The sequence below is a fragment of the Megachile rotundata genome, chromosome 2, assembly GCF_050947335.1.
Source record: "Megachile rotundata isolate GNS110a chromosome 2, iyMegRotu1, whole genome shotgun sequence".
Classification (NCBI taxonomy): Eukaryota; Metazoa; Arthropoda; class Insecta; order Hymenoptera; family Megachilidae; genus Megachile; species Megachile rotundata.
The window spans coordinates 7771955-7784759 of record NC_134984.1 but is presented as its reverse complement, the minus strand read 5'-3'; the positions used below and the strand labels follow the sequence as shown (position 1 = coordinate 7784759).

At 29.1% G+C, this 12805-nt stretch overlaps 1 protein-coding gene and 1 long non-coding RNA gene across 11 annotated transcripts in view; one reads left to right on the top strand and one right to left on the bottom strand.

Annotated features, from left to right (window-relative positions):
- The window catches only part of LOC100877791 (uncharacterized), a 412529-nt gene that overhangs the window by 156434 nt on the left and 243290 nt on the right, over positions 1 to 12805 (top strand). For 8 of the 10 annotated variants that reach the window (XR_013041016.1, XR_013041015.1, XM_076541312.1 and 5 more), the window contains exon 2: positions 3665 to 3730. The exons of the other annotated variants lie outside the window; for them this stretch is intronic. Coding sequence is in view for 6 of the 8 variants with exons in the window: in XM_076541312.1 (XP_076397427.1) it covers positions 3665 to 3730 (66 nt within the window). In the remaining 2 variants the exon portion in view is untranslated. The remainder of the gene's footprint in view (positions 1 to 3664; positions 3731 to 12805) is intronic. 10 annotated transcript variants of the gene reach the window in all.
- The window catches only part of LOC143266046 (uncharacterized), a 159620-nt gene continuing 156027 nt past the window's right edge, over positions 9213 to 12805 (bottom strand). Inside the window, exon 2 of the long non-coding RNA XR_013041048.1 lies at positions 9213 to 9758. This is a non-coding gene — a long non-coding RNA (uncharacterized LOC143266046). The remainder of the gene's footprint in view (positions 9759 to 12805) is intronic.

Here is a 12805-nt window from a genome sequence, read left to right as displayed (position 1 = left end):
GATTATCGCGAAACGAAACAATGTTTAATGACTTTTTATGCGATAACCCATTAGTGTCAATCATTGAATATAATGCACATATTCTACTCTGTTTTGCATGAAATTAACTTCCTAGCTGAAGTAATCTTTTAGATACTAGTTTTCATTGTTCTCAGTATATGAAATTATTTTATGTGCAAATATTTTAGACTACGTGGTGTAATGCCGCACAATAAAAATGTTTAGACATTTGTATAGTAAGATTTCATGAAGAAATTGAAAAAGGTATGAGTCGACTTTGAAATAATTTAAATAGCCAAAAATAATTACTGTTTTAAGTGCGTGAATATTTCAAGTATATGATCATGTACATAAAAAAGTTAAATGAAAATGTAGGAGAAAATAGGCAAATATTCGAAATACGATGAAAATTATTTTAGTTTGCAAATATAAATTCTTGCGTTCTAAAATTAGCCCTCTCCTTAGTATTTTCACTGCCAAATTAAATAGTAAATATAACACAAAGTTCAGATATTTTACTGTATACTTTTCATTTACTTTTCATAAATTATGAAAATATTTGATCTGTCGATATTCTTCTGCATAATTAAATTGTTATTTTATTTAAACGGTGGAATACCATTATTTCTTTGGTTGTAGATAAACTGCTAGTAAATTTAGTAAAATTTGATAGTAAAAAGTAAGCAAAGATACAGTCGCGCTGTGCGTATCACATTAATCGACCTCAATTAATATTATTAATCTGTGATATGGTACAGTCATCAAGAAACACTGCCGTAATTAATAAATGAATATAACAATTAATTTGAAACGTCCAGAGTATTAAATGCTTACACAGTTAAATTTCTCTATTAAATATTATTTAATGTATTTAAATGTTGATTGTTACTGAAATATTATTTATTTAAAGTTTTTAGGTAAATCTCGAAAATCAAGATTACTGTGTAATTTTGAATAAAAACCAATTTGGCGTACAAGAAATCCTTCTGTAAAATCTGCAATCGATGTAGCATCATAGTTATTAAAAAATTGTTGATAAAGTTAAATTTTTAAAGTTTCTTCAAAAAGAGCTGTGGTTTTACTTTTTTTAAAAAGAAGAAAACAATAATTATCTGTACTAAATTTGGAACAGAGTTGTAACAAAATGTCGTAAAATGAATTTATAAATTTAGGTAAAAATGTTCACATAATGCTTTTGAAAATAACTCTGAAAAAACATTTTATATGCAAATATTTTAGAACCTACGTTGTGTAATGTCGCACAATAGATGTGTCCAGACATTTGTATCGTAAGATTTCATGAAAATCTGTAACTAATTTTTGTAACTAATAGTAAGTATAACATTGTAAAAAATAATTCAGTACAAAAATGCAATGTAAAGTTATTAGAAATTCAGATTAAGTCTGAGTCGTACTAATTATAATTTGAAAGTAAGATACAATGCGACATAATTTATCATTGTTAAATAATTTCTTCGAATTCGATAAATTTACATTTGTGATTATTAATTCCGAAATTAAAATATCGAAGTTTTATTGAATTCTCAACGACATAATTTAAATGTTTTACTACTATATTCTTGACAAAAAAATTATCGTAAAATATAAAAACTCAAATCAATATTATAACATTTGTTATACGAACTCATAGGAGGGTCGTATGTTATAAATTATTGAACAGCTTAATAAACACATGTTTGATTAATTATTAATATAAAGTTTGAGTTTGCACTTTTTATTGTGGTTTTATTTAAGACTTAGTAATCGCTTTAAGATAATTATAGCATGTTTTAAAAATTCTTTATTATTTTTTGTTATAATGTGTTTATCGCCATTCTTTTCAGATAAAATTACGTGTGGCTTACGTATAGTAAACAAAATGCTACAAACGATAGCGACGTTGCCATGTTTGTTGCTCCAGCTATTAAGCTAATTAATTTGATATTTTACCTTTTTATTGTAATTATTTATGTTAACATTTTGTTGAAATAATAAATATTATAAAAACGATTATTATTTATATACCATCATACCACCTTTATATTTATTATTCATTATAAATTTGAACTTAAATTAAAAAACTAACATAGTTATCTAAGAGTTACGTCAAAGATATCATTTCAAAACAAACTTACAAATGTTATTTTTAACATGACCTATTTTTAACCACTAATGTCAAATCATTCCACAAGTAATTTGAACTTTTTATTATGTATATTATGCGCAAATTCTTTCTAAGTGGTAATAAATTGTAGAATGTGTTGAATTAAAGTTTTGGACTAATCTTTAAAGAATTATTATTGGATTTTATTGAATGGCAAGTAAAACATCATCACACATCTTACAAGAAGTAACCAAATATGAACACCATTTTCGTTTTAATAAGTTATTTTAACAAAATCACAAGTCAAACCTTTTTAAGTCTATTATAAATAGACCTTATGTCTATTCAATTACATATTTACGCTCAGTTAAAAATAAATATTAAATACATTAATCCTTGAAGCATAACATTATATAGGTTTTTTTTATTAATTAATATTTTTTAAGCTCAAATATTAACGATACAAATTTGCATTTAGAAGCTGTTATTTTATTTTACACAGCTATTATACAGTATGCTTCAACTGACGCACATGTGTCATGTGTCCACTTTGTTACAAGTACGTGGCTCAATTATTTTCACACCAAATCTCGCAATAATGTCTAAAGAAGTTGTTACATCGTTGTCAGCAAATTATAATTTAATGATATATTTTGAAAATACAGATTTGGCCAATTTCCCAAAACGCGGACGTCCACGTAAAACATTGTTAGCGTCAATTGTCACATTAATAGAAAATCAGTTAGCAAAGTTTCTAAGCACGTGAGTTGGCATCTGGGAGTACTGCTAATGTTAGTAATACAATTCATAGTCACTCAATTAGTATCACATACAAGATTTTCAGTTTTATACATACATATATCGTATTCAGGGTATTTTTGAACATTGGAGAGTATACTGATGCTTTAACCAGTTAAGTGTGTTTGATGACTATATCCGTCATGCAGATGTGACAGAATTTTGTGTCATGACGACTATATCCGTCATGCGTAAAATTTTGTTATAATTTGATATTTAAATTGTAATTTTGGCGAAAACTAAATTATATTCGTAAATTGTAATATGCTTAAAATGTTTAGAGATCAACACAAAATGAAATAAACAAATATAAAATGTAAATGATTTGAGATGGATTCATAAATTCTTGAGAGCTAACTCGTCATCGCTTGATTATCGCGACACACACTGGTGCTTTGCAAAATGATCGCCACAGTTAACTGGTTAAGAAAGAGTATACAATTGTGTGTTAGAAGATACTTTTTCTTAAAAGCAATTATGTGTATGTAAATGAAAGTATTAAAGTAAGATTACTAGAAATTAAACGCTTGAAAAGATATTTTATACTTCGTTTTATTCATTCTGTAGCAGCTTGCTACTTGCCAAAAATGATTTCCTTTGAACGATCTAATAACTCATATGTTCATTGATTAATTTGGTCTAAAGACACTTTTGACCCCCTTTTATTCGACTATACCCTTTTATGATTACGGTACGTTAATACAATTTAAAAATGCATGATATTCAACGAAATAATAATCTAATATAAAAATTTGTTTGCAGGTGGGTACACATGTTCGATTCTACATCCGCCGTGCATGCGATCACCGTGTAATTCGCTGTCCGAGGGTTAGTAATCGAACTTTGCTGTTAAAATTCGTTTACGACATTTAATTATACTAAAATAAATTAAGAATGTTGAAAGTACTAATTATAAGCAGTCTTGTTTCGATGACTGCAGACTGTAGAATTACAGCACATCGATCAAATAATAATAGACTTTATAAACACATTACGAACCATTAATCAGTAACAGTACATAATTCTGACCTTTTAAGAAACAATTTTTTTGCGTGTTTAATTGATTGAAAATATATGCACTATATTTTTTATGAAGTGCAACTTATGTTATTTAAAAGTAATAGTAAAATTATTACAACGTTGGTCAGGGAACCATGTTAGAAGCATGCATAAATTCACAAATGCACAGATTCACAAATTTTAAAATCTCTAAATCTTCCAATTGTTAGAATTGATCACGACACAGAATTAGCAATTGAATGTTAATCCAAACACAATTCAAAGTTTTACTAACCAGTTAACTGTCGCGATCTCTTTGCAAAGCGCACACCAGTGTGTGTCACGATAATCAAGCGATGACGAGTTAGTTCTCAAGTATTTATGAATCCATCTCAAATCATTTACACTTTTTATTTGTTCATTTCATTTCGTGTTGACCTCTAAACATTTTAAACATATTACAATTTACGAATATAATTTAGTTTTCGCCAAAATTACAATTTAAATATCAAATTGTAACAAAATTTTACATCATTTACATCATAGTCGTCAAACACATTTAACTGATTAAAATAATATTATATAACAAACCGATGTTAACAGAACGACAGCAACTACACGATAAAAGACAATCTTTTAGGACGGTGTTCACGTAGCTCGAAGCTATCGCTCTAGCGTCTGGGTGTGCATAATCCTCATGCTCTGATTGATCCGTGTTTTTTCTTAATAATTCAAAAATGAAGCTTCAATCCCCATTTTTGCAAAGGGAAATCTTATTCAGAAATGCGTCAGCTACGCCCATTGAGAGACTTATAATAATTGTGAGACACCCTGTGTATAATGTTACCATACAAAACAATCTTTTGCTTACCGATTACTGTACCGCGATTACGCTAAATAATCTGTAATATTCTCAATACCAATTCTCAAATTTTCTAATTTTCAAATATATGACTGTTTTAATTTCTGCATTCTGAAGTATTAAAATTTTCCAATTTCTCAGTTACCAAATTACAAAATTTCCAAACTCTTAAACTTTTAAATTATTGAATGTTTAAGTTATAAAATTTTCATATCCATAAGTCATTAAATCCTTAATTCTTCAAAGTTACAAAATTCCTAAATCTTAAAATTAACAGTGCTGAGTTTCGAAATTTTTAAGCGTCCATACTTACAAAAATTTCTATATTTCGAAGTCCTAAAATTCTAAAATTCTAAAATTCTGAAATTCTAAAATTCTAAAATTCTAAAATTCTGAAATTCTGAAATTCTGAAATTCTGAAATTCTAAAATTCCAAAGATCTCTAATTCGCAATCCCAAAGTTTTCAACTTTCAACATTTTCTAATCGCAAAATCTTCAAATTCAAAAATTTGGAGTCTAAAAATTTTAATCTCAGATCGTAAATTTCTCAATGTAAAATTTTTAAATCTTAAAATCCCCAAATTTTACGGTTTCTTCATTTCTAAATTTTAGAATTTACCAACTCAGAACGAACGAGCGATATGACTTCTTTCTATTAAGTCGTCATTTTTACTAGAAAAGTCAGATGTACTCTTTACTGTACTTCGAGCGCGAGGTGCTAGATGTAATATCCTGGTATCAAATATCAACCGTCAAACATGTTAGTGACAATTTAATGGCTACAAGCCGGGAAATTATGTTTCCGGTGTTGGTCCACTCCCAGAGACCATTGATGCAATCTATAAGATCTAATACTATAATATATATATGTATATATAAAAAAGGTATGGCATTTTATTCTAAAGCTGTACCTACAAATCGAATTCAGCAAAACGTCGATTATCCGAACTATAATATTATGAAGGAAAACTGGGTCGAGTAAACTGTTTCCGAGTAATCGGTTTAGACTTCAGAGTCTTGTAGAATTAAATATGAATCTGGTACATAAAATGAAATCATTTTCAGATATGGTCGTCTGTTATGTGAACATAAAGTATTAAAACGATATTCTATGAATAGTATTCTTTTCTTGAAATGGTGATTTTACTCGTTCTAATATTTGGGTTTGTTGGAGTTTTAATTATTAGGCGGTTATTTAATTAACGGAAAACGAAAAAAGTATAAAAGACGGTTTTTTGTATTGCAAAGACATTATATATTTTTATTATATACATGTTTTAATGTGCACATATGTATTTTGTCGTTTGTTTATTATTTTACACTTTAGTTTTAAATTTAAATTATATATAAATATGCTGGTACTATTAGTGCTAAATACATGTATGTAATAATATATTAATACTATCCGTATCTGCATACAATGCACACAACAGTTAAAATCAAAAGTAAAGTAGTAAAACAAATAAGCAAATATAACATATGTATACACACTAATTGTGTTTTTCCTCAATAATTCAAAAACGAAGCTTCAAAACCCATTTTTGCAAAGGAAAATCTTGTTCAGAATGATGTCCTCTATCGCCCCTTTCAGGGAATTATATTAGTTACGAGACACCCTGTATATGCATACTAATTCTATAAAGATTTTAAAAGAAGTGCCAATTACAAATTCCATAATTAAAAATAAGAATCCTGAGAGTTGTTGATTCAACTGCCTGTGTTACTGTTAATATCAAACAACCACTTAAACATACGAGATTAACAAAAACACTTTTAAAGAGCACGTTGAAGAATGTACGCATTTCTTATGACGATGCGCACTCTTATGACCGATTTGTATAATTAGTCACAACGTATACCACGTATACAGGGTGTTCCACCCTTTTACCGACAAAATCTGTCAACATATTTCATACACAAATAAATAAGAAGACGGTACATTAATATAGAGTTTTGAATTTAACTACTTCATTAAGTTATAACAAAAGTATAAAATTACTTCGGATTAGTTCGTTTTTTAACGTCACATATAGTATGTCTTACAATTAGTCTTAATTGTAAAACTTTATCAGTATGTTTTATAAACAAATAGGGTAATAAAATGTTACATGAACATAGGCTCTTAAATGTTTTATTGCAAGATTATGAAGGATATACGAAATGATAATGGACTTTCTCTTTCAATACTACATACGAATACTTGTCGACTATCATACTTCCTGAATAATTTTTAATAATGCATTTGACAGTCTATGTTCATAGAAACACTTTTTCTTATTCTAGTTATAAAATATACTAGTAAAGTTACACGTACAACACTACAGCATCTTGTACGTTTTATTGTGTGAAACAATGAATTGTCATTCCACACAGTTGATATATTATTTGAACCTTCCAATAATGCACACTTACTGCGAAATTAAAGCTGAAGTTAAATAATAAGTAAATACACGATAAAACAAATTAATATACACTTATTCCTCATCTGGATGAAAATCAACGTAGATTTCAAAAAAGTCATATTAACAAATTTTTTCAACTTATATAATTGCTTTTTGACAACTTTGGTAGTTTAATGTTAGTAAAGTATTTGAAACTTTATGTTCATGTAACATTCTTCTTTATTTATACGAACAAAATATGTTCATAAAGTTTGACGGTAAAAAACTGAGTTACCCTGTAAGTAGCCTTCTTCACATTTTGACTGCCACGTCACCCACATATGAATGACGCTTAATTTTCCATACGAATGTATCCTCTATATTATTAAGAATGTGTCCACTAACCTAATTGGAAATGTTCGTATCAACTATTTGAAACTCTGAATAATAAATATAATTAAATATTGTAAGAATATTTGGTAAGATTTGTTAGAAACAAAAATATTATCTAATATAATTTTCAACTGCTTCTGTGTGGTAATCAACGTGTTAAAGGATTGCAATGTAACATACTCGAACAATTATCCTGTTGTTCGTTCCTGACAGCATCCAAAATATTAACAGATCAATTGTTCCTATTTGACTATCAAGGGTTCTGATTCAAACAACGTTATCTTTGAAAATTCATATTTTATATTAATAATTGATTTACGACCAAAAAGTCTTTCACGTTTCAACTACAAAAATGTTATTATGAAAAAATAACTAGTTTAAAAGTTTTGATTTTGTATTTATCGAGGGTCAAAGAACGCAAACTAAACATAGCAATGTCTGACTCCAACTTATTGTTTTTTGAAGTTGTCTGACTCTAAATCCTCGATATAGAAACGTTAAATGGGGTCGTATTGATCGAATTAAATGATGTATTCAGCAACAATCAAACTTCTCATACAATTTCAAACACGTGCGAGCTTCTCGATACATACTCAAGCGTGCTCGATAATTCAAACGGACCGCGTTTATCCCCGGCATTAAATCTTTTGTCTTTTGGAGGGCGAGACAGTTTATCTTCCACGGAAAGTTGCCAGTGGTCAGCTTGAAAGCGACTGCGACAGACCAGTAAAAATCGGGTCAATCTCTTATTGGATCTATAAAACGTGCCTCGACTATAAAATAAACGAGTGTCGTGCGTGTGGTGTACTCGAATTCCTCTCTCAATCAACGACGTTGCGTAGGCAAATACGTTCCTCCTTAATCGAGGTCGAAACGACAAAACTCAATTCCTGCTACAGTTATTAACCTTATGAACTCGCGTGATTTTTCACTGAATAATGATTGGAGAACATTTCTAGTAGCGATTTTTCAATGATCGGAATGTGATATTTGTGACGCGTCGATGATATCAGAATTTGAGGAGTTGGAGATTTGGAAATTTGGGAATTTAAGAGTTTGAGGAATTAAGAATTTCGAAATTTGAATATTTGACAATTTGGAGATTTGGTAATTTAGAAATTTGGGAATTTGACAGTTTGAGACCGTGAGAGTTTGAAAATTTGGGAATTTGACAGTTGGAGAACGTGAATGTTTGAAAATTTGGGAATTACAAAGCTTGTGAATTCGAAACTTGAGAATTTATTAATTTAACAATTTGACAATTTAGCAATTTGACAATTTGACAATTTGACAATTTGGCAGTTTGTCAATTTGATAATTTGACAATTTAACAATTTGACAATTTGGCAGTTTGTCAATTTGATAATTTAACAATTTCACTACTTAAAATTATGGGCTTATATATCAGACATTTGGCAACTTTGCACCCTTAGAGATTTTGAAATTTGGGAATTTAAGAATTCTTATACGTAGTATTTCAAATTTTCGAATTTATAGGTATAAAACATCTGGAATGTAGGGATTTAAGAATTTGAAAATTTGAAAGTTTGTGAATTTGAAATAGTGACAGTTTGATAATTTTGCAACTCCACAATTTGTAAATTTGGGAATTTATAAATTTGTAAGTTTCTAAAAGTATAAAATTGAGAATTTAAAAATTTGGAACTTTAGAAATTTAGAAAGTTGGAAATTTGAGTATTTGAAAATTCTTTAGTTTCAAATTAAAAACAAGTGGTCATCGAACGTCAGTAAATCTGGTGTTAAATGTTCAAGTACATATTGGCTCTTTCACTTTACATCTCAATTTTGTGAGTAGCTATACATATATTGCCAGCTGGACAAGTTCCCCTTCACATAGATTTTCACGCACACTACTGATATCTTACACCGTCGTATCACATGGAGATGTCAAAGGCCGATGCCGTTCTTTTCGTTGAATGCTTAACTACACATACTTCTGTATGCATAGACGGCACAGAAGGCCCCTACGTTTTTCATGTAGCATACGTTACATTGCAATTGTGGATTGTTTCGACATAGGCGCATTGAAAAATTCGCGAGCCACCCTACTGATGTGAGGTCTTCAACAGTCAAGTACTGCATAAAAGGGCTCTCTCTTGCAGCCCCCTCTTTGGCAATACAATAAGAGTACTATGCTTTCACCTTGATTAACCCTTTGCAGTACAATTTGTTTGTCGGATGCGTCAATCAGCTACAATACTGAAACAAATAAAGAAGGTTAAAATATATTAATTTTATATTCAGCGATTCTTGATTATAGAAATTGTAATTTAAATTGTACTTAAAGTATAAAAATTGTACTTAAACTTCAAATTGAAATACATTAAAAATTCGAGTAATATCTGTTAAAAAATTGCGAGTGCAATCGAACTTGTCAAAGTAAGACAGGGGGTCAAAACTCGTTTCGATATAGAGGGTGTCACATAATTTTGTTATACGGTGATATTTCTGTTTTAATTGAAATGATGTAAACTGTATCTTAAATGATACATGTGTATCTATTTTTGTATACATTTTTTTTGCATACAAAATATCTTACAGAATTAGATTCCTTTAATGCACGAATTTACGAAACGAACAATAATTACAAACTAAATAGAACAACTTATCAATATTTTATAACTGTAGATAAAGTGAAGTGAAAATTTTAACTGAATTACATTAAACTTTCTTTAGAAGATTTATATTAAATTCTAGACAGTGGAAAAAGATGTCTGATTCCTCTCTATTGAAAACAAAATGGCGCGAAGTACAAAATAAAAATTCGACACGTTGACCTCCACGGTGGTCATTTTGGAGCTGCAAATTAAATTATAGGAATTATTTACAAGGAAAGCAATCTGAAAGAGCACTGTAAATGCTCTTACTGTTGAAACAGTAATAACTAACGGATTAAAACATGAAATTGAGGGATTAAGTACTGGTTCTGAATAAACTACGTTATATGTAGAATGTCTGACCGCAAACGGCAGTCTTCAGTGTGGTAGTCAGCGTGTTTTCACACTTATTTGAAACATTATAAATGTTATACCCAAGTTGTATACATAATGTACATATAATAGACGTATTCTATAAATACATGTATATTTTATAAATATTCATGTACCTATTCTGTAAATATATATTTTTCTATTTTGTATAACTATACAGTTGTTTTAAAGTACGTTTTAAGAAAAGAATAAACAAAACGTAATTTAATAAGTAAAACATATTCCAGATTCACAAGCGACTTCATGATAAAATAGTGTTTGTGGCTTTCAATTCAAGTATAATAAATCGTTCTTATATTTTTAGTACACTTGAATTTTCAGTTTACATTTAATTTTAAATTGCACAGTCAGCAATATGACGTTTTAATTTTTTTCTTAGTCTCAGCATTGGAATAATGAATGATTGTTTGTCTTCAAAGTACTAGCTAAGGAAAATAAAGGTTTTATCGTTAATTAAACGGATAATATTTCAGTCGTTCAGTTATTCTTTTCCTTAGTTTATTTGATTCACGTTGGTCCGAATTGTCTTCCTATTCAGATCCTGACTTTGCGACTCTCCTTTTATAACCAATTCTCACGGGTTTCATCTTTATCAACATAATAAAAATAATACAATTCTTTGCAAATGAGGATTTTATTGGAGTGGCGTTATTACATAGAAAAGTATTTTTATTTTCTTATTATTACCGCCCAGCTTCACTTTCAGATGCATCACAGTCATTTTCATTGAAATTCTGAGACATTTTTTGTTAATAAAATAAATTACAATTCGTAATTAATTTTCAAATAACCGCGAAATTGTCGAGGGGTGTTTTGCACCAATTCTAAAGCAAGAATCATGCCTTTGTTGAGTATTTATTAGAAATTAAACTAGGAATTCCTTGCAAACTAATAATAGGAGTCTGCAAAGATACCTAAACAGATACAGATCTCATATTGAGGTTATGCCACCAATATCATACAATTTATAGTTTCTCACAGTATTGCCAGTGTTGCTAAAATTTACCAGAGCCGAAACTGTGCCGTAATATATTTGGTTAACAATGATTTCAAACTCAAGTGGTTGCATGACTTTCAAAATAAACATCTTTCTAATACCATTAATCATCCAAACTTCTATCGCTTAAATATTAGGGAATTTGAGTTATTTTTACTATAGATTCCTTACAGACAAAAATGTCATATTAAGTTTTTCTTAAGATTTTTTAAATCAATCCAATAGTTTATTTTATCCAAGACGCTTGTCCAACTCCAGCAGCACGTCGATTTCACTCCATATTTTAATTTTTCGCTAAAATATTCTTCTTAGACTGTACAGATTCCATTGTCAGTTCTCAACGAGCCAAGTACAAATTTTAAAGTCCATCACTACGAAGTGTTCTTTTAAAAGTACTACAAGCAAACTTTCATTTTTAAAAAGTTGAAAATATTTATTCTTGTGCAGTTGTTCGTTAATTTTGTATCTTGAGTAGTGTCACTGATTCACACATTAAACGATCTTACGTGTTAATTAAAACCGACTTTACGTTTTGAAGCGTATGCAACACAACAGCTATTATCTTCATTCTTTTTTTAAATGAACTTATTCTACTTTCAAAATGATCGGCTCATATACAATAATAATGTTTTATTGCCGGTATAGCATACTTATAACTATAAACACATATTATTGTACCACGGTTACAACATACTTGTAATCATAAATACATACGGATATTCCATATAGATCACTATCTCATCACCGAGAACAGGTAAAACGGTGCTTGATATCGATTCCGTCATGATAATCATATCACATCGATCAGGCTACAATTTCAAGTACAATTTATCTTGGACATCGTGATATGTAGGTTTGTCAATACATACTGACCAACACTTCGATTATATTTATAGTGTAGGCGATCTAACGAGAACGACAGGCATGTATTAATCGCGTTGTCCACTTTCTAAATGACCGAGAAACTCAAATGTGTCACCATAGAATTTCAATCAATTTACTTACGGTTCTTTTGTATTCAAAGCATGTAGGATTGATAATTTAAACGATTATCGATTTCTAGCAGAATAATCATTATCCTGAGAAGAACCAGATATTATGGTTGAAAGCGTTTTAATGAATTTCCATAATATTTATTATTTTTAATAATAATGAATAATATGCATAACTTTTAATAATAATGAATAATAAGTATTATTGTTAATAATAAAGAATAATATGCATAACTTTTAATAATGATGAATAATATGTATTATTTT